This window comes from Tetrao urogallus (assembly GCF_951394365.1).
Source record: "Tetrao urogallus genome assembly, chromosome: 8".
Classification (NCBI taxonomy): Eukaryota; Metazoa; Chordata; class Aves; order Galliformes; family Phasianidae; genus Tetrao; species Tetrao urogallus.
In genome coordinates this window covers 12,590,199-12,613,932 of record NC_136821.1, presented here as the reverse complement: position 1 = coordinate 12,613,932, position 23,734 = coordinate 12,590,199, and the positions used below count along the sequence as shown (strand labels likewise).

General features: G+C 36.8%; 1 protein-coding gene across 1 annotated transcript in view; it reads right to left on the bottom strand.

The window, feature by feature from the left end:
• CNTNAP5 (contactin associated protein family member 5) overlaps positions 1-23,734 on the bottom strand; it is a gene marked incomplete at both ends in the record, with an annotated part of 257,470 nt that overhangs the window by 46,539 nt on the left and 187,197 nt on the right. Inside the window, one exon of the mRNA XM_079539329.1 lies at positions 1,672-1,828. Within this exon, the coding sequence (XP_079395455.1) occupies positions 1,672-1,828 (157 nt within the window). The remainder of the gene's footprint in view (positions 1-1,671; positions 1,829-23,734) is intronic.

The window sequence follows — 23,734 nt, the reverse complement described above, 5'->3', positions numbered from 1 at the left end:
GTAATCTTCAAAAGGCATGAAATTTCTTATGTTTAGAAACTTTTTTCAAAGATCTTGGGATTTCTAGGTTTTAAACAAGCAACCTGCAACTTAGAATACCACCCAACAGATAACCAGACTTCTAATGGATTAAAAAAAGAAAAAAGAAAAAAAAGAGAAACCCAAGAAAAGACATCTGTCCCCCCAACAAACAGTAGGGTAGTTTAGCTAAGGAAATATCTACGTGTGTCCTGATATCATCAAGAAATTAGGAGAGACGGGAAACTCTGTGAGCAATCAAGATAATGAACCCTGACATGTAACATCCTTGTCTCATGAGGGTTTTCCAAAATTTAATGTGAGCATCTAAGTATAGGCTTATTGTTCCTTAACTTCTTTCTTTTGGATTTTGTTTTTTTCCCCTTAACCTGGCATACTTTTTCATAGAATATGTAATTTTCTCCTCTGTTAAATATGTTTGAAAAGTGTTTGCCTGTTCAAAATCACTGTGTGGGGATAAACACATCCAGCATAACTTGCTTAGGCTTCATTTCTTAGGAGAAATGCTATAAAACTGCATCTAGCCTTCACCTAGCATTGGCTGCTATGATCTTGTAGTGCACTGTCCTGCAATGTCAGATTGCCACCACAGTACAGTCTAGAACAGCAGCTCACCAAATAAAGAAAAACGTGGATGACACAATCAGGAACTGTGTAAATCAGCTGCTTTTGATACTCATGTACAAACCTCATGAAGTGTTTTTGGTAACCAAACATTAAAGAAAAGATAGATCAACGTGCACAGTGAAGCCTATCTAAACAAACTGATACAAATCACATTCATAAACCAACATTTACATAAAGAGCTTCTACAGAAATCCCTACAACTATGATTTTTGACACTGAAAAGTGACTCTGGGGATATAAGATGCCCAGATGAATAAGCACATTGTCTGGAAATGAGGCCTTATTGCAAATGCCACACAGTGAGTAACCAAAAAAGCCTAAGACTTAAAATGACAAGTCATTTCTGATTTTTTTTGTTTGTTGGTTTGAAACATCTGGGCACAAGAAAGCTCTAAACCCAAGGAAGGCTTTGAGTCTTGGTGTCATAAGTCTAAAACTTCTTATGGAGACTGAAGCATAACCTACAGAAGCCAAAGGAAGTTTTTCCATTGACTTTAAAAAGCTTGGATCTCAACCTAAAAGAAAATTAAGGAATATACAAATATGCTGTTTTGTAAGAGAAATATAAGCTCTTCTGATAGTACAGATTTCTTGTTCTTTGACTGTCTGTACCTGAATTTTGCAGTCTATGCCTGAAACTTCTGCTGTCACATATCATCACGCACCAACTTCCTATAGCTTTTATTCATGCAGTGCTGCGACTGAATCACTGGAAACTTTCAAAAAAATAAAAACCCTGGAATTGACATTTAGCAACAAATGTTTTTGAGGACAACCCATCCCAGAAATCTTCTTTAACCGGATATTATGTCATTGGTTCAAAGAAGAAAAATAAGCTGAAATCAGAATCCAAATTCTAGTTTGACTTTCCTTCTAATTTGTTTACACTCAAACCATTCAAATTTCCCCAGACATAGAAAAACAGAAGATTTAATCCTTCTTGCCCTGCTTCCTACCCGCAGTTGTTACACCGACACTACACCACACACATGTGAAAATTATTACCATTCTTCTCTATCTGCGTCACAGTTGCAAAAATATCTCATATCCAGACAACTTTCTTCGAGTCCACATGCACACTGCTGAATGCCCGGAAGTGATCCTCCCCAGTAAAGATGCTTTTCATTGGCACGTCCAACCCACCAAGCAAATGGTATTCCATCTGGATGAAAGGTACAGAAGGAGGAAAAAAAGAGAAAAAGAGAAAGAAAGAATTTGATAAGCAAATTTGATTCTCTTGAGAATGAGAAAGAGAATGGAAGTGGACGTGTTAAATAATATTGAAAGAAAAGATGCAAACTTTAGAAATAACAAGCCATAAACTTTGCCCAAATTCTATTTTAATGAATACATGTTGGGAAAAGAGTAGCTTTATGGTAATACCGTTTGGTTTGAGGAGCAGATGTTTTCCTCACAAGGCTTACATGCCGATTGACCCTGTGAATTTTGGTGCATTTCAGCTGTAAGGATTTTTGACATGCAATCCTAACATCACTGTCTGCATCACCTCTATCCAGAGAGTTTGCATGATGCTAGAGCAGAGACCTCATCACTGAAGGAGTCTGAAAGCAATTCTAACATGAAATCACACTACACAGCTATCTTGAACCACCCAGTATTGACCAAAGACTTCTTGCAAAACTGGCCAGTCGTGAAGTAAATTCCAGCTCTTAGAATGGAATTTTTACATTAAAATCATATACAAGGCGCAAAAATCTTTTGAAATAACACAAATTCTCATCTATTACTATAAGTTTAATTCAGCTCCTCTTGAAACTAGAACAAAAATTTTATCAGTTTCTAGTGGAGCAGGACTTGGGATTTTAATATGCTTTCCAAGGGTGAAATTTGCTAATGCAAATTAATGCTCTGTGAGACATTCAAACATTCTGGATTAAGGACTCAGGTAGGAGATAAGAGTGGAAAAAGATTTCCTTACTTATGAATTATCTCTATGAAACTATTTTCTATCTACAGGAGCTCTATGTATTCATATAAACCAAAATAGTTTTTGTTTAAATTTCATAATTTCTTATACATCAAACATCCAATATTAATAGATATATCAAGCAGATTCAGATACAATTAAATCCTCAGATTAACATTTTTCTAAAATTGAATTTGCCTTCCAGCTCAGATAAATTTTTCATTGACTTCTTAATCCTTAAATCAAGAAATGTAATGAATGTACAGGTAGATGGTAAAAATTAGCTAAACTGAAATATCAAGACTTTCTGATCACAGGTGCTTCCAAAAATAAAATGCAAATCTAATGTAGAAAAATGTATCAGTATGTTCTTCTGCTCTACTAACATTATTAGTAGGCAGCATTCCTCATTATACAAAGCAAGAAAGTGTAAAATATGAAATGCGATCAAGGCTAACAGTAGATTCCAAGAGACTAATTAAAACGAGTTTTAGAATCACATGGTAAAATTAATTCATATTTGTTTTCCTTCCAAGCTTAGGCTGCTGAACTGTAAACTCATGAAAAAAGGAAAATAAAAATAGGAAGTAACTCCATTCTCATGATACAAACAATTAAAACAAGAAGATTCTGACCAATATGCGGTGATACTCATTACAAAACCATAATCCTAGAACATCTAAGGATTCATCATACAAAAGTGTGCACAATCATTTTCTGTTTCATATTACTGTCAACACAAAGAATGTTTTTATTCTTTTCCCTTTAGCTGTTGTTGCATAAGTTGATTGTTGTGGCCAGTGAAACAGTTTATTATATTATTGGGAAATTACTTGATAAAGCTTGGAATAGTAACCTGTACTGAATGAGAGAATTATTTGTCTAGCAGTTGAAATAGGCCTTTATATAAATGTGTTTAATTTAATTTCAAAAGTGCCCATTTTGGAAAAAAAAAATTAGATTAAGATAAGCCTTTCAGACTATAAGCAAATAATAGTATTCATTAACCAAATTCAACCTGTTTCTTAGATTCTTTTGGCAGAAATAATTATATACCTTTGCATAACAGTAAAATAAGCAATCAATCTCAGTAATTAAGAATTAACAGTTTTCTAACATCTTTCAATTTCTGTTATGTTTTATCAACCAATATCAAGCAAACATATAGATTTATGATATAGAGTGAGGAAGTTGTAGAAGTACCATAGTCATTTAAAACTTAATTAAATATGCTAAAAAAAACTTGCAATTCAACACTATCAGGAACAGTCTTAGTTTGTCAAGGGAACAGACCAAACCAAAATCTTCTCAAAAATTCTTTTTATTAGGCACAATTCTGTTGCCCTTTAGAGAAGATGAGAAAATTCTTTCTCCCTAACTGGTCCCTTTGAGATCAATTGTACTATTAAGGAAAATTATGCCCAGTTTCTTCAAAAATCTTTTCCATCTGTTTATATTATAACGCAGGAGAAATTACTGAGCTATTCAAGCAAAGCTCTTAAATCTGTGGGACTCAAAGCAATACATGAAGCGTTTAGGGATTACTGAGACAAACTGTATGCTATATACTTGTAATGCTGAAGTAATGTAATATTTCACTAACAACACCAATCAATCTATCCTTAAATTCTTCCTAGAAATTTTATATAATTCTATACTGGACGGTGTCCGGCACTGAGACTGGGCTCGGTCAATAGTTGTTCACTAAGGTTCTTCTAAGTCTGTAAATGTGTTACAACACCTTCCATTCTGTCATCCTGGTATGATTTATTTTTTTTTCAAAGCATTACCAATTCTTCTCCATCTCTAAATAAAGCAATTTTATTTCTGTAATGATGAAGCCTCTGACTTAGGCCAGTAACATTAATCAAGGGTCATTAAAATTGTCCAAGAAACTAATAATGGTTGCATAAGTCTGTAGAATTTCACTTAAAATATCTAAGACAAAAGGTCCACTTAAAATCAAATGTTATTAATTTTTCATTATTTGCTTAAATTGTACCCAATAACGTCCTATTTAGTAAACAAACAAACAATGAAGTAAAACCACTATGGAATAAATAAAAGTACAATTTCCTATGCATTTTTGTCTATTTAGAGCTGAAGAAAAATCAGTTATAATAATTATTTTAAGGCTGTCTTTGAACTTCATACCATGGTACCAAAGGAGAAAATGCATGGAACAATCCCAAACCAGACAAAGCCAACAAGCCTTAAGTGACCAAGTTAATCTCTAAGAAAACTAGAAAATAGTTTCTTACAAGTTATTCCTCCCCATCTGCTCAATTTGCTCACTGAAAAGTGAGCATAGGTTTTTTGAAAGGAAAGAGTAAGAGGTCTTATCTTCAGTTGACCATCTTGATGTTTTTTTCTATCTCTACAGTCTTGCTCTTTGCATCTACTGATTTATTCAACAGCTACTAAGCATCCAGATGCCCAAGTAAGATTGAAAACCTTGTTATATATACACATACCCTGGCATTCTGAAGCACACAGACAAAAACTCAATTTTCCCCCATCCTGAGAGGCACAAAGTAAGCTCCTTTCAGATGCCAGTTCTTCAGCAGATTGCCACTATCTGCTCTATCAGTGTGCTTAACTGCACAGTTCACTGTTAGTTCTACAAAATGTATTTCACCCAAAGCAAAATTGGAGCAGTCAGTACAGATCATAGGACAGAGGCTGAGGACTATGAGGACAATAGCAGTGAGACACGTGTAGGTTGTCTCTAGTGATCCTTAGAAGGAGATGGGTCTTGAGATTAAATTCATTTGGATCGTGTATTGCTCTTCTAGTCATGAGAGTGGCTGAGCACATACTGGGATTAGATGTCCCTCTAAAAAACTTACTAGAAAATGTCTGTTCGTTTAAATCTCTGTTGTAGTGACAGTTCTCCCTTCTTTCTTTCTTTCTTTCTCTATTAGAATACATTGGTATTGCTAGAAATATGAATTATTTTAAAGGTTTTAGGTTTGTTCATGTTTGAATAGCAGAAGTTATTTCAAAAATATTTTTGTATAGACACTCAGAAGCTGGAGGATGGGGAAAGCAGCATATTGAAACAGCATTTTGCACTAAATTACAGTGTATATTGATCCCTAGCAACTTACATGGAGACAATTTACTTATATATAGGCAGAAAGTCTTGCCACTGACTTTTATGTTTTTAAGCATGAGTTAAAATAAGCCATGTGTTTTTAACAGTATTATATTTTGAATATTTTTCAAGATTTGTCGGCATCGTTTGCCAGGTAGCTCGTTATTGCTACAAACAAAAATCTAATGATAGAAATATAACAAGATAAAGTATATTCCATGTTAAAGTCCTGTGCTGTACAAAAACTGAAAATCCATCTCCAATAATTGCATATCCTAACACAGAGAAGGCTTCTAGGGCTATCCAAGATATTAAAACAAGTCAGTTTAAGGTTTTTTCAACTACCACAGCAAGACAATTTATTTGTATGTATTTGAACTATTGAAACCAACCATATTGTACTGAAACAACATTCTTTTGGCAGTCTTATGTTCAGTTTTCTCTCTGAAGTCACACTGAGTTCAGCAGAGAAATGAATTAAATCTGATGTTTACATATCCTACGTATCCTATCAATAAAAAATAGACTAAGTTACATCTATGCTGTTTTCTCTTAAGTGGAAAACACATCAACAATGAAAACTGGAAAAAATATTGATTGTTGAATAGAATAAAGCAATTGAAGGCAACTGGCTGCTAGCAGTCAAGAATATAAAATATCTGTTTGCATCAACCGCTTCAACAGCATCAAAACCTCACCCAGTATCTTGTATGTCACATGAAATGATTAGTTAGTAGACATATACGCATATACACTGCAATGCCAACCTGAATAACTGAATCCAAAAACCAATTCAGAGGCCAAGTTATGCACCCAGCTGATCCATTCTTAAAAACCTCTCAAAAGAAGAGGAGAAAGTAGTAAGAGAGTGAGAACAAAGGAAAATTCCAAAGATGTATTTTCTAAGATCTTACCATGCTGCAATTCCCAGGTTCTGGGAATTAATGGTGAAAAAACTGCTCTTTGGTTTTACAGACCCTTGTGAGATTCTTGTGGCTCTGCTGCAGCAGGTAGAAAGCAGCATCTTTTTCTGAGGTGATACTGAGTTTTCTGCATATCACAACAAAAACCCTATTTTTAACTTAAGGTCTTGGAAAACAATAATGTATTTAATATGATACATGGAAAAAAATCCCCCAGTGACATGATTCCTTTGAACATTGTTCACTGAGCCACCAGATTGTCCAAATACTTTTGTACCATACTACGATGCTGTTAAATGACACATGCTTGTTTTATGCTTTCTCCCTCTCTTTTCAGTAGATCTATAATGTCCAATTAATACTCACTCCATTTTATCCACAAGTTCCCCATGCCAACTGTACAAGTAGGTTTTACTGTCCTTTATCCTTCTTTAAACAGACACCCAAATACCACTGTCTTGATTTTCAGAGACAACAAATGCAACCGTGTTGGAAACCATATGAGGTCAAAACACAGCAGCAGTACAGATGCCGTTCTACACCGAATAGCAGTGCTGCTAGACAATGTTATTAAGATTTCCACTGAATTTGACTTCAATTTTTGGCCACATCCTGTAATTCTTATTCAGAGCAGCTATTGTAAACTGAAGCAGTTCTGCTAATGACAGAGGACCTACTCCCCTGGAAAATGTTACTAAGTCAAAAAATCTGTCCCTAATTTATTTATTTTTTAAAGTGTGGTTAGAATGAAAAGAAAAAAGGCAGTACTTTGCTGACTTTTTCTTTCTCATTATTCAGCTTTGTCGCCAAGGTACACTGCTATTATACAGTTTCAGGCTGAAGTAATCCCTTAAAGAAAACAAACAAAACAGTAGCATTTGTCCTCTTCTCTCTTTGGAGCAGCTGTTATCACAGCGCTCTTCCTGAAACTGTTAAGGTATTTTCATAGATGAGAATGGACAAAAAGAATGTAAATAAACATGGACTTTTCCTTTTCCTAAATTTAGAAGGAGGCTAATATTCAGGACTGTTGAGATGCAATGACAGATTTATTCCATACCACACTTAAAGTACTTCAGTAAAGCAAAATTAGCATCAACCCTTGGAGACACAGAGTTGAGAACAGATAGGGATTTGAGACTCCGAGAGTCTTATATGATGAGGAAGATTGAATCTACAACCAGAGTAAAATTTTATGCCTAGTATATGTCATTTTTGCAGAAGGCCAAAGATGACTGAAAATATTATGAGCAGCCTGACAGCTCAAGCTGGATTGTTTTCTCAATAAATTTCTGGCCAAGTGACAACTTTCTTGAAGTATGCCAAGTGGGACTTGAGCCAGAAAGAGAGACTATGTGAACAGATTAAGACAGGTGAGGAAGAAAACCCAACAACAAAAACAATCTGAAACAAAAAATGCAGAGAAGATTACAGCTTTTAGGACATTTAGAAAACAGAAAACTTCAGCTGTGAACCTTCAGGAGCTTTGCTTTTGCTGATGATGGACTGGATATTCTATCCTGTTGAAACAAAGCATTCTCCCTCATTCCTTTCATCTTCCATGTTTCAGCTCAGTTTCACTTCAGATCTGTCCGTCATGCTTTCAAATCTTTCTCCCTCATTCAAGTTTTCTTTCCCATTCTCATTTTCTCTGTTTATATTAATACTAGCTAGTAAATTCAGATAAACCAACTCTACACTGCCTTAACAGATAGGCCCACAGCATCACTGCACCTCCCTCCTCTGTGCTGGGTCCAGATCTGTGCCAGTAGTCTGGATTCAATTGCAAGTGAATAATGGCAATGGGTAAGCCACAGTGTTTCTAGCCTGGCCCTGCCTGGGCCAGAGAAGCAGGTCCAGCTCAGAAAAAGTCTGGAGTTTAAAGGTATAACCAGCAAAAACAAGAGAAATAAGATGATGCTTGCATATGTTGTCATTTAATTGCTTATTCTGTTCCTCAGCCTCATACTTTCACCAGTACCAACTTGCTCATTTCCACTGGAAGGCCATCTCCTGCAATGGGGAAATGCCATTGAAGTTTTCATAAAGGAAGAAATTTCGGAGACTAGAAATACATCAGAGTGGATAGGGGTCAACAGCAGAAGCATCAACGACTGTGAATGGTGCAACAAACTGTATGCCAATCATTTCATCAGAAGAAAACTTAGTGTGCACCTGTTATTCATGGGAATGTTAAAGCAACTACTTTTACAGCACTGTAAAAATTATATTACAAGCAACTGCCCCTGGCAAGACTGCCAAGAAGAAACACTTCACAGCTCATCCATTCACTATAACTTTCTGGGGATAAAACTGCCCAGATGCAGCAACTGTTACAAGTGGATCTGGTTCCAGGGAAATCAGGCTACTTGTGCTTACTTGTGCTCACTAAGGATGACCTAGTCACAGAAGCACAGACTGGTTGAAGCTGGATGGGGCCTTTTGTGAGCATCTATTTTAGTGACTGCTTCAAGCTGTTATAAACAGATTCAGGCTGTAAGAATTCATTAGACAAACTCTGGATGTCACTGGGCAGAAAAAAAAAGACGAAGATCCATAAGTACTAAGAGACTGAAAAAAAAGGCCTGAATAATCCATTTTTGAAGGTGGTGGAAGAGGGAAAATAATTATGTATTTATCCATTTGATCCTGAGAGAGCCATAGTGGGAGCTCAAGCACTTGGGATGGGGCACGGATGGAGAGTAACAGAGAGACCTTGCACACAACACTTTACATCTCACACACTCAATGTGCTGCGACAGTGAATCTGTACAGCAAAGTCCCCAGATTTGCAAAGCTCCCAGCCCCATATACTCTCATCTGTCTGTCTGCCTAAGCTCTCTGTCAAGAAATCCAGGTTTAAAAAAATCCAGGTCTACAACCTGGTATGTTGCCAAAGTTTATAGTCACAAATCAACTGGATTAAGGTTGAGTGTAAATAATACAAGGCTTAATCCAATACTTGCAGTTATTTGTGGAAGTCTGTTGGATCATGCCCACAGCAAAATGCAATTTGATAGATTAGAAGATGAAAATAGATAAAATGGGGACACTTGGGCTATCTAATAAGAAACTGGGTAAGTTACGGGAAAACATGCTGTGGAGTGCAATCTTTGCTTAGTCCTTCGGGAGATATTACATATGCTAATAATAGTTATTTTGAAAAGTATCTGAGTAAAAATGGAACTACCTTACTCAACAGAACTTCTTCCAGGATATGCATTAACAAAAAGAGTATCCTCATTACTACTTTTCCCCCCCCCCCTTTTTTTTTTTCTCTCCTGCTAACACTGCATTAGCACAGCTACTAGTGACTGAAATACATTGTGTTGGTTTGACAACTCTCTGAAAAAGACAGGTTAATTTTATTGTCATCAAACTTGTGATGAAAGCCTATAGGAATAATAAAAACTAGATTTAGGTAAAGAGAATAGTTGTTAGCAATATTGATTCACAAAACCACAAGAACACACCTTGCCTTTCTAATACCAGCATGCCAGACAGTTAGAGAATAGCATCTACTTACACATAGTGAATTTGATCAGAAAGTCATTGAGACAGTGTCATTTCCACAGTGTCTTTTTGAAGTGTAACCATGAACTGGTTCCTGTATGTGACTGATAATAAGTACTGACTTCCACGACTTAGATTAATCTTAAAGAAATCACAAATCATCATCAGTAAATATGCTAAAATTTTGAACAGGAATGAAAATTTTAAAAAAATGTTCCTATTAGAACATGAATTAGAAGAGGTAATAACATATTGTTAATCACTTTGAAGCTGAAATCCCTACTTGAATAAATGAGGGGATTTTCTCAAAACTGATAATAGCGATCAGAATCATTAGTGGTATAGTGCTTCTGTTTTGGAAAGAGCCGTTTGGAAAATTAGATGTGAACAACTGAAATTACCTGTAACATTAATGGGGCAAGTGTGTATATTTGATTGGAGAAATCTGGTATTGTTCTCCGTAAAGATTTATATAATGGTCAGAGTCAAAAAAAAAAAAAAAAAAAAAGCAACATAGCTATATGTTTAGATTTATACTAGACTGTTTAAAATATAAGAACACAAAATATGCTGTACTCTAAAAGATGAACAACGTTAAAAAAAAAGAGAGAAGAGACAAACACCCAGTGTTTAGAGAATATTCCAGGCATAAGTCCAAGTCTTATACTAACTGGGGGCCAGCAAGCAGAGTGAAAACCAGATTCAGCCCCTCTTCTCCTACTCTTCTGAACTCCTTGAGAGCCAAGTGAACTTTACTTTATGTTTACTTAGTGCTCCCGAAACACGTTAATCAGAAAAAGACAACACTCAGCTGTACTTTCTATGATCCTAACTGCATTCATCTAGATGCCCAGCACCACAGAGGAGAATGCTCAGATACAAGCATTATCAAAACCACTCGTACAGCTTCCCGGTATCTTTGAAAGGCCAGAAGTACTACTGCAACTCATTAAACTTCTTTATAGTCTGATGTGTTACATTGCAGAGAAATGGTAAATAAATAACTGTTGATTTGACATTGCTTTCAACTGCTAAGCAATTCTGCTTTTCTCAATGTTACAATTAACGTCAGTAGTTAATGCCTTAAGAGGAGGAACTGGAAATTCAACTGCAATAAACAAATGCAGTCAGTTTCAACTTAAGGATATACTCCAACTAATAGCATGGCATTGGTTCAGCTGTTCCCTTCTCAGCCTGCAATTACACTTCTGTTGGTCGGAGCAGAAGGGGCATCATTTATCATCCTAAGGTAGGTTGGAGTGCAGTGAAATTGGGCACTTAGGAAAAATACGCCTGTAGCAGAACATATGCAAAACCATGAAATGAACTGGCTCCAAGCCAGTATGTAAGGAGAAAAACAAGAGAATATAAATGAAAAAAATCAGAGAACACTGTACTCAGAAGATCTTCCTATTGTTAGATCCTGAACAGCTTTAAAGGTCAGAATGACAACAATCTGTCTTCTCTGTGGAGCAGCTTAATCAATTTGCAGCTCTTTTTTCATTCACCCTGTTAAAATGAGTTTACATCGTTAAAATAGATCTTCTACTTAGTTTTTGCTATTTAATTGCTCTCAGGCTCCTGTATATCTCTGTACAACTGCAGCAAACTGAAGAATATATATACAAGTGCGTATTTATATTTCTTCACCAGATAGAGTATGAACTACTCCGTAGATCTGAACTCACTAACGCAGAATAATATTCAGCTCAAGAGGCAATTTTCTGCTCCTGAAGCAGAAGGAAGAACTTGGCTGTAGCTTCACCACTGTAGTGAATACTGGAATGGGCAGAGGTTACAAAACAAAAATAACCGTGCATCAAGCCACAAAGCTTGAAAGTTTTCAGACATCACACTCTCTGTTCTCAGTGAAAGTTCCACGCATCTTACCCCAGTACAGCTGAAGATGACCTGGCCTCATCTATTGATTTCTTAGCACTACTGGAGCAGAGCCCTCAACTTCAAGGACTCTAGCTGCCACAGCACTATAGGCTGCAGTAAGTGAATAAAATACTTTTTCTTTTTTTCTTTTTTTTTTTTTTCTTCTTCTTCTCATGGAATACACACTCTACGGGTTTACAGTCCTGATTTTCCACAGTAATTATTTTCATGTTTACTTCCTCTCATTTTCACCACAACTAAGATGTCTCCCTCTAGGTGTCCTCTCTATGAGCGATGAAAGAATCATCATCAGAACCATTCAGCCAACCTACAAACTTAATGAAATAAGAATCAAGACCTTTACACGCACAACATATCTTTCCACCACAAGTCTTTAATTGCTGATGATTAAAGGTGAATCTTGAAAGCTGGATCACAACCGAAACAGAATCCCACAAGATCACCACATACACCATCGTTTTTCCTTCCAACAGTAACTCTCCTTAATTAAATGTGCCTTACTCAAAATGAGTACAAACCAGTAGTACCAAAATCATAGCAAAGTTTCAGATTTTACAGCTAGTCCCACTGAACATAGAGGGAGTCTGTGAAAGGCAAGCTACTCTGAAAAACACACAAGAGCTTCTGTCTTCAAATTCTTCTCTCTGTACCTATGCACGCCTTCACATAAGAAGCTTTTTCGATTTCTTTGACATTAAGGAATTAAAAAAAAAAAGTTACATGTTTATGGCTGTAACACAGTCCTAAAGATTACACTTTTTCTTGAATCTAAAAAGTAGAACAAACACAAAGATGAACATTACCCTGATGCATGCCTTATTATTAGACAGACATGCAAAAATAATTAGCAATATACAACCTCTCGTAATGAAAAGTGATGTGTGATTATTTCCCCCCCCTCAACTCAGCATTTGGTTCTCTGCTCTTTGTTTTCTTCCACTCCACTCATGTGCAACTGTTCAAGACAAAAAGTAGATGCCCTGAGATTCAGGTAAGATACAGCTCTATTGCACTGTAAATTCAGATATATAGAAAGCTGATGTGTGTAAAGGTAACAATCCCCAAACACAGGATGAGGTTTATTCACCTAAAATTGGGTTTCTTTTCTTCTCTACGTTGTGACTAAAGGTTTTTAAGCATTTAAACATACAGCTTTACTTCTAAATAAAGTACATAGATGACTCCCAAACAGCTGGTTTACTTAACACTACTATGTAAACATCTGCTCACATTAATGCATGTGGATAAGTACATCACCTAGCAAGACTCTTAAACTCAAACTGGTCTTCATCAAGTCTTCCTGTCTTATCAGAAACCACTGGGGTGGAGGCCTGTGACAGCATAAAGGAGGAGAGAAGGGATTTTTTTTTTTTTTTTTTTTTTTTTGCAAATAGGTTCAAAATAGAGGATAGATGAGTGAGTATACCAAAATCACAGCTCCCATGCTTTCTGTTTTCCACTATTGCTGCATTAATGTAAATTTTCTTTCCTGTCTCTTTTTGGTTGTTTCAACTTCATCACTTATTTTAGTAGCTTATTACCTTTTGAAAGTGCTAGGAATCCTGAGCCAGTGCCTGCTGAACTAAATGGGATTCTTGACATTGACTTGAATGGAAACAGGATTAGGCTGGCTGTACGCCTCATTAGATACGCAATTCTACAGCACCCTCTAAAATTCCGCTGAACTTTCCCTTTCAAGCAAATAAAACAAGTAAACTCAAAGGCCATGAAATGTCATGATTACATTTAGACACTTAAACTGAGGTACCTGACAAATTAGCCATCTTCTTGCCAGGCATCTTAGAATTCTGCAGCCCCCAAGGGATTTCCCCTGGCCATTATCACTTATTGCAAAGTCAAAGAGAGAAAGCTAAGGTTATTGTTTTGCCTGTGGAATCAAAACATGCTGAGAGAGCACATTATTCCCCAGACTTTCAGGTTTATTGCATTTCTAATTCACACGTAAGGTCACCATATGTCAAGTGAGTATGTATTTTGTTACCATAGCTAGTGTCACATTTTAACTCTAATGCTAAATAGTCTTAGACGGCAACAATACTTTCCTTGAAACAGCATGATTTAGCTCTCACAGCAGAAGACTGGTCTTCCAATTAAAGATGGAAAATGAAATGTTTTGGTTCCACTTTCAGGTTTAGCAGACACTACAAAACCACAAAAGTTAGTCAATTTCTGTGAACCTTTGTTTTAAGAGTAGAAAGCCAAAGAAGTAAAAACCCTTATTAGCCAAAGCTAGTACAAAGCTAGTACAAAGCGACAACTGATTTTCTCTACTGAGAAAGATTAATAAAGGTATCCATATTGGATGAAATTTCATTTGGCATTTAAAGCTACCAATATGATGTTTGAAATCAGCTTTTTGTGACCTCATATGAATATGCTACGATGACAATGTTTCGCTCTGCAAAATGCATGAACATGAATTTGACCATACAATTGTCATTTCTTGTCACTTGAGTAGTCTTATGGTTAAGCAGCCATAATTGTCCTTTGGGTGTTATCTTAAATACATTAAGAAAGAAATTGAATGCTTTCACCACATTATAGTTGGGACACTTTTTCAAAGCTAATTTCTAAGTCTGTGAATTATTCATAATACACTTCAAACAGGCTCTTCTGGATAAGGTAATTGACCTTGTCTGCATGAAGCACCTACTACCTTGCCTTGGGATAATTAAATCTATGATGTGGTCCATTATTTAAAGGTAATGTCTTCTCATTAGGTTAGGCAATATATTATCACTCAACTAGCCACCTAATTCTGCATTTAGAGCATTCAAGATTTTATTGTTTTGTCATAGGTTTCACTCATCATAGCAATGGCTCACATTAAGCAGTGTGCTGCAACAATAGTTATTTGATAAATGGAAGCAGGACTTTGAGGACTAAGGTTTCAAGATCTACATTTGTATTTGCAAGTTCTGCTGGCTGTCCTTCATTTTTGAGAATGAAAGCAATAAAAAGTATTCAACAACTTTTTGCCACAGTCTTCACTGGCAACTGCTTTTCCTTCATCAGTGACACAGACTGTAAGATCAAGTGCATCCTCAGCAAGTTTATGGATGACACCAAGTTGTGTGGTGCAAACAATGCGTCTGAGGGATGGGATACCATCCAGAGAGATCTAGACAGGCTGAACAGTGGACCCAGGAGAATCTTGTATGGTTCAACAAATCAGCGAGGTCATGCCACTGGGTCCTGGCAAACTCCAGTATCAATTCAAGCTGAGGATGAAAGGATTGATTCAAGAAGGACTTGGAAGTATTGGTGGATGGCAAGTTGGACACGAACCAGAATTGTGCCCTCTCAACATAAAAAGAAAAACATAAAAAACTGTGCATCAAAAGCAGCATGGCCAGGAATCACAGATGTGATCCTGGCCCTCTGCTCTGTGTTGGTGAGACCTCATCTAGAGTACTGCATTCAGATGTGGAGTCGTCAGCACAGGAAAGATATGGACCTATTGGAGTGCATCCACAGAAGGGCCACATAAATCATCAAAGGGATGGAACACCTCTCTTATGAGGACAATCTGAGAAAGCTGTGGCTGTTCAGCCTGGAGAAAAGAAAGCTCAGGGGAGACCTGAAAGTGGCCTTTCAGTATCTAAAGGGGGGCTGCAAGAAAAAAGGGGACAGAGTCATAGCAACTCTGTTGTGAAAGGATGGGGAAGTGGTTTCAAATTAAAAGAGGGAGATTTAGATTGGATATAAGGAAAAAGTTTTTTACAATAAGGGTGGTAAGGCACTGGAACAGATTCCCCAGAGGTGTGGATGATGACTTGTCCTTGGAGGTGTTCAAGGCCAGGTTGGATGGGACTCTAGGCATCCTGGTTTAGTATTAAAAGTGGAGGTTGGAGGCCCTGCCTGTGGCGAGGGAGGTTGGACATTCATGATCTTTGAGGTCCCTTCCAAATCAGGCCATTCTGTGATTCTGTGAGATTCTTGGAGACATTCATGGTAAGGCTGGACCAGTTCTTGAGTAACCTGACTGAGCTGTAGGTGTCCCTGTTCACTGCACAGGAGTTGGACTAGATGACATATAAAGGTCTCTTCCAACCCAAATCATTCTGTGTTTCTAAAAAAAGTGTGTCCATTCAATAAAATCCAGTGTAAAAAAAAATGGATCCAAGTAGCGAACCATATGGCATTAGCAATACAAATTAATGTACTGTTCAGTGAAAACAGATATGAAAAGTATGCTAAAACACATGTTTAGATTTCCCTCTAAATTATCTCAGGTATTTCTGCAGAGTTTAATTTTGCTATATGGAAAAATCCATGGGTGGTCTGCCATCGAAGATGAAATGAGCAGTGCTGGCTCTAGCACAGGCTAGTTATTGGCCTTATTTTAGGCTTCTCCTTGAACCTACAACATGTTACTATGACTATATATTTCTTCAAAAGTTGTTCATCAGTGAAAATAATTTGAAGCAAATGATCATTTCCACATATCTATGGAGTGCAACTCAACTCTCTCCTGCATTTAAAATACTTGGAAATACTTGAGCAGAATAAAGCAGCATTAAATCTATTTCTGTGACTTGTAAATTCTTGAGTGGCATAATTTGAAGAAACTTCATTCTCTTTCCTGGCTCTCAGAGATGGCCCAAAAAGGTGTTTTAAGTTACATTGGATGACTCCAATAAACAGACTTAGAGGTGCTCATTTAAATTTTGCAAGACACACCTGTCTATTCCCATACAAGAACACAACATTGGCTTTTTCAATCCATCAGTGTTTAGTTTCTGACTGTCCATTTGCATTAACAAGCTCTGGATTGACATGTTCTTTTCTCTATGTATCTGAATTTTAGTGTTTTTGCAGTTATTCATTTATTTCATACTAGAGTGAAACTTCATGAAAGATGCAGTAACTAAGGAGTTAACTCACCATCTTATTGGCCTAAATCAGTATAATAAGTCCAATGGAAATAAACCTGCATACTTTTGTATCCTTTCTGCTGAATTATTCAATATTGCAGCCTCTCTCAAGCTGGTCATTAAAGAATCTATAATTATGTTAGCTATTCAGAGATTTTTAATCTTATTATACAAACATAGTTCAGCTTATGAAATGTTTACCTTGATTAGATGTTGAGTATTCACTTAAAATCATGAAGCATTATTTTAAAGCAGAAATAAAAAAGGGCATCAGAAAGATTTCAGGGTGGTAGAGTGAACATTTACACTGAAGACCTTTGGCTAAATTCTTATTTGCATGAATATTCAGGAACAAACTGTTCGTGCCTCAGGAACATTTTTGCAAGCACAAAAATTCAAGTGCTGTAGTCCAGGATAATATAAAAAAGTAAAGGATTATGAAAATTATCACAGCAAAACTGAAATTAAATTCTGAAAAGCTAAAAAAGAAATAGCTGCCATTTATCATTTTCCATCGGCTAAAACAAACTGACCAAGGATAGTATTGTTCTAAGAAGATTACCTGCAATTGGTCTGTCTACTAAATCATATTTCATAATGGTTGACTGCCTTCAATTGTATAATCATAGTTGTGTACTATACATAGATAGCTCTTGTCACTATAATATGATTATATTTACCCATTAGTTTCTGTTTTTGTGCCACAATCCAGCAACTACGATATTACAGTGGGTCTAATGGTCTGTTTCACTTTGTTCATTTACCTATTAATTTTGGCAATGGAATACTTCATGGCACATAAATTTCACTCTTTGAAAACATGGCAACCTGTAGTACAATATGGTCAGAGAGATTCTGGTGCTTTGTACAGAAGCAGAATGAATTGTCTATGGCAGCATTTTGGAAAGAACATACCTCCCTCTGGAGGCATTGGTTGTAGGTAAGGTGATTATTTCAACAATAATAGGATGTAATGATTCACTCAATAAAATTCTACTTCTATTAAGCAGGTACTTCTAATGTTCTGAGGATTGACTGGTGGCCATAGCTCGAATCACAGAAGCAGTAAACAAAAATGCAACACCGAACCTCTCTGTCTGAATCCTGAACATAAATGCGCACTGTGAGGGAAGTCAGATAGAAAGATGACTGTGCTTTAAAGACAGATGTTCCAGGAACCAAAGTCCACAATAAAGCCTTGAGAAATACCAATGCCAGGAGAACCATCTCAGTTCAGTGATAGCTGTTAAAATGGCAAAGCAGGACAGCCAAACTACCTATCCAGAGCCAGAGAAAAGGCCCAACGGAGCTGAACCAGAACCTACTTTAAGAGACATCAATTTGCCCTAGAATCCCACCCTTTGCTGTAATGTTAGCATTAATTTACAAATATCTTTCTGTGGAGGCCAGACCCTAAACTTTTCCTATACATCAAAATAGTTGCTTGCATCAGAGCTTGAAATCACAGTAACAATGGAAAGTAAGGAAATGCTATGTACAGAAAGCCTTCAGTTCAATGGATGAAAGAGTAACCAAACTATCTCATCTCCTTCCAACTCTGACAGTAGATCATTCACAAAGAAGTAAATTACAGTTAATCACCATTCTTCTTTCTCTCCTAACCTATCTGCACGTATCTATACAAATATGCAAATGCATACTTTCTGAAAAAGAGAGTACTCAGTATGTATAAGCAAGAGATAATTTTACAAGATTATTCTGACCATTTGAAACAGCAGGTAAAATAAAGGTACATATCTAAAATAAACCTACTAACCTAACTGATGTCACTTTTTCTTCAGTTTTCTTTCAAACCTCCCTTCATTTTCGAAAACTTTCCTCCATACGCTTACAATTCATAAGTAAAACACACCTGTAAGAATTGAATTAGGTTCAGTTACAGAAAACTAAGGAGGAGGACAGGCAGGAACCATTATAATGTTTTCTTTCCCACCAACATTTTGATAACACTGAATGACACAGCCTGAACAATAACAATAAAAGAATAAAAAAGGGCTACTGAATGCAGACTAAGCTACTGGGAGCACTGTTCATGCACTATTAATGATAATGGATTGGAATCACTAGATGCTGTAAACTAGCCCTGTCATTTTAAACTTTTTAGGCAGACCAAAGACATAGGGAATGGGAGACATGGAATTAAACATGTCAGATAAAGAAACAAAAAGGACATGAAGCAGATAGGAAACAATCTGAAAGAAACCTAGCACAGCTATTGCTAGTAGCATGTGGACTAAAATGTATGAAAAACTGATGGGTTAATTAAGTTTAGAATGTGTATTCGTTAAAGTTCCTGTTCTTATGTTGTGGAGGAGATAGGCATCTGTATCTCTGGCACGATAAAAAAATAAGTGCATTTCATTTTAGCCCAAATTTTCTACCGGCTCTAGAACATTTAGGGACAGAAGGATCAATATAGTATGCTCTAACCCTGTTAATGCTAATGGGCTATAGATATGAATCTTTATCTGGTTTTCTAGAGAAGCCATAGTTGTAAAGCCAACTGTTTCTCAATGTGTTGCACACATTCTCAGGTCAGCTTATTTTTTCTCAAAACATCTTTGAAAAAGAAAGACAGGCCTGTCTGCATGGCATCCAAGAGTTTAAAGAAAGTTACTCACACCTCTCCCTTTAGAATCAACCACTGCAGCAAAACAAAATATAAATTCTGTCTAGGAAAAAAAAAAAAAAAAGAAATTTGGAATCTTGACAAATACTAGAAACTATTCCAAGGGCTAAGCTACAGAATCACAGCTTTCTCTCCTTACCCAGCAGAATATACCATACACCCAATTACCGCCCACAAAAAACAAATGTACCACTCAAGGGCAATGTGCTTATTCTGCCCTAACAGCACAAGGAAAAGGCACAGGAGGTGTCTAGATTTTACAATTCATGTGCAGACTTCAGAGTTGCAGATCTGGCAGGAATCATTCTTTTTATGGTTCTTTTTAATTCTTGGACAAACTTTGCCGCTTGTTTTGAAGTGCTAATTTCAAATAGATTTAATTGCTTAAACTGATTTCAGTAGAAGCCATCACCAGCAGAAGTCTCATGCCTCATTTTTCCTCTCTGTTAAACGAGGTAAGAAAACTACTTTTAGTGGAGGACTGCATATAGATTAATTGGTTGACCTTTACAAATGCTAATGTTAAAAAAAAAAAGAAAGTTTTCTTCTGGGACTTTTGAATTCTCCTCTTGATAACAAAGGAAGAAGGCTCTTGATGTTGGCTTTAAGACCCAGACAGCTCAAGAAGAAACACACCCCTTGCCTAAATCAGTCCCCATTAAAGTCTGAGTCTTCCTCCTGTCACAGCAGCTCAGTACACATTCAGGCTCGAAAGGTTTTTTGTTTTGTTCTCCATCTTTCTAGCCCAGCAGACATTAAAAAAACTACTCTAAGGAAAATTTGAAAAGGGCTGTTTTCTTTCTTTTAACCCAACACATCTTATAGCCACTTATCAAGTCTGATCCATCCCCAGCACACACATCAGTCTGGTTTGGAGGGAGGTAAGCAATTCTTGATTGCTTCCAGTAGCTTCTTGGGAATGCAATTTTTCCTTAAAGGTCTGAATATGTGTGTTCCTTGCATGCTTCCTTACCCTCAAAGATTTTTTTTTTTTTTTTTTAGAGTAAAGGAATTGTGGGGTTGTTTTTTTTTTTCAAGAAAGAAACTGACACTTTGAAGGACTATTTTTATGCTACCCTTGACATCAGGTGGTTCACAAAAGCAAAACACTGAGCTATATATACTCCTAGGGAAGACTCTTTTTCTCTTGCTGTTAGAACAAGAAACACCAAGTAATCTGAAAGCACAGCATTCAGCTGATTCTCATTGTTTCTTTTCCTCTGTCTCTGCCTTCACACTTTAAAAAAAAACAACAAACAACACATTTCCAATAGGCTATCCTCACACAGTAAAAAGGATGGAATTCCTGCACTTAAAATTTACAGGCAGTGGATCTGAGTCAGACAAAGAACATGATTCCTTTTTTATTATGCTAACATTTTCCATTCTCCTAGTAACATTATATAATTAAATTATGCAACTATTGGTTCTGTCCCGCTCACTTGTTCAGTCAGTTCCACCTGACTTTCATTTAGTACCTTGCTTTGCACATGCTTTTCTCCTCCAGATATAGAACTGAAGTCAAATAAACCCCAAACACCCACAAAACAGAGATTACAACACGAGATGCTTTGCTATCCTTAAAGATAACATGAATAGAAATGTAAATTATTTCTTTACTCATATGGCATCAAGGCAGCTGTGAACACTTCCACCGCTATAATTTACATTTTCCATGCTCCAGAATTGAAAACATCTCACACAAACACACACACCTAAGGCCAAATTTGAAGGGGAAATTAGTTTAATGTCAGTAAGAATCTTTCAGTCAAATGGAGCCCAGGATGCACAAAGTAGGACAGCTGAATGAAGCAGACAAATACAAGTGTGATGAGAACACACTCCCTGCTGTGGCTCTAATAAGGAAGAAAGCACACTTTTCTGCACAGTCTGAGCAGTACTGCTTTCTGTTTTGAATGGTGGAGAGGTTGCTGTCATAGCTAATGAGCTGTTATAATGAACAATAGATTAGCTGCTTTTATAATTACCAGTATTTATTGTTAACAATATGCAGAGTTCTGCAAATTAAAAAAGACTATCACTGCTCATGATTAGGGAATGCTGCCTAGAATAGTCTGAAAAAATTGTGTATTTCTTTCTTTCTTCAAAATTTGTGTGCAAAAAACTTACATGACTGCGTCCATCAAATCTGAGGTATCACTAGAACATGTTTGGTTCTGGTGTACTTGTGTATCTCATAAGACTATCAATTTCTAAAATCTTATTTTTACTGCAGAGTTCTCTGAACTCATGGTTTCCTCATTACTGAGCAATTATATCATCCCATAGGTTTTACAGGCTGAGCAAAAGATACATTCAACATTATTCCAAATCAGAGATTCTTTGAGAACAGGCATCCCATCCTACTGGAGTACAACTCCAACTGGAGAGTTTAAACAAACATGTCTCAACAGCATCAATTCACAACACAGACTTCCATACAGCATTGCCAATAGCAGCTCACAAATGATTTCCAGATTACAAGCTCAAAATATGCTGTCAAGTTTTACACTTCATTTAACTGCCCTATATAACTTCATTAATATCCCTGTTACAAGCTTCACATGTATTGGAAGGGGTACTTTCCATGTCAGTAAAGCACAGAAGCTCTGTTCTGTGGATAGAAGCTCTGTTTGGATTGGCAAAGTTGTTTTCCAGCTAAAGAGTAGGTCTCATAAACAAACAGAAGCACAACTTCAGAACTGCTCCTTAAATGAGGGGAGATTTGCAACAGAAATATTCAGTAGCAGCAGAAGTATAGCAGAAATATGAAGGACACATTCCACATAAATAAATAGCATTTAACCATACAAGCTCCTCCACCTTTCTATCAGACATCCCCTCAATAAGCATTTTTTAAATTCACCTGACATATCATGCCTAAAGCAAACATAGATAATGGTGAAGAGACTTGTGCCCTTCTGGTGTCATTCCAGAAACACATCAGGAAGCATTAGGCTGTCTTCTGCAGCTAGGTTCAAGATGAGAGTGCATTTTCCTTCCACTGAATCAGAAGTCACCCAGTGTATCCCTGCAAAGATTTCTTGTCCATGTCTTTCTCATTGCTTGGCCTCTTTGCTGCATTGCAGTCTCAGAGAACACCAATGGGACTAGAGCAGAAGTAATCCAAGCAGCTGGCATTCTTTCCTTAGCAGATATAGCAATATTTGTCTATTGTCACTCAGGAGGGACTGTGTGTGGGAGGTACAAGGTCAGAAATTAGGATAATGATATTCCATTACTCACAGGTGCACGAGTACTAAATGTCAAGTTACTTTGTCCATGCAGTACGTTTTTCATTTTTGTCAGACCACCTGCATACTGCTAACAATATAGCATCTTTCAAAATGGCCTCTAAATCGGTCTCTGTGAGAAAGAGAGCTGACAAACACCCATATTAAATTACTATGGCAAACTTTGTTCAAAGTCTCTAAATACAGCAGTTTGTCTGAACTGCCACACTGGAGGGGAGAGACAAGGTGCACTGGTGGAAACACAGATGCCAAGCCAATTACTCTCAAGAAGAGGATCCTAGTTAGCCAGGAATCACTACATCATGCAATATAGAACTGCCGTGTGCCCAACACTCTCTTTAATATGATCCACTTCTTCAGGGCAGAGTGCCCTGTTATAGACAAAGGAAAATCTCCTGGTAACACAGTAACAACTTAAAGTGTCTGGAACCATGGAAAAGCATATTTGGAAGGCACAAAGTAGTAGCGAGCAAAAACCCAAGGGCAAATTACTGTTTGCTAAGGGCTACAGAGATACGACCAATTTGTCTCAATAATGAGAATCAAGTCTAAATTCAGAGTAGGACACACTTCTTGCAACTGTGTTTTCCTCTGGTAAGAGGGGTACAAAACACAAAAGGACAGAGGTAGGGAAGAACAGCTATGTCTGTCATGATAGGGTCACAGAGCTGGAAACAACATATGGTACACCTCAGTGCTGAAACAGGGAAAAGGTTCAGAAAAGACATGTGTATTTTAGGATAGACATTTGAAATCCAAACTTAAAGCAACATAGTGTGGGATTATACTGGAAAGAAACAAGAAAAAATAAAAGGAGGAAGGCAAAAGAAAAAAAAAAAGAGGACATTCCTATTTCTTTGATTTTGCTCTAGGACTGATCTTTTCTCAGTTTCTGCCTACATAA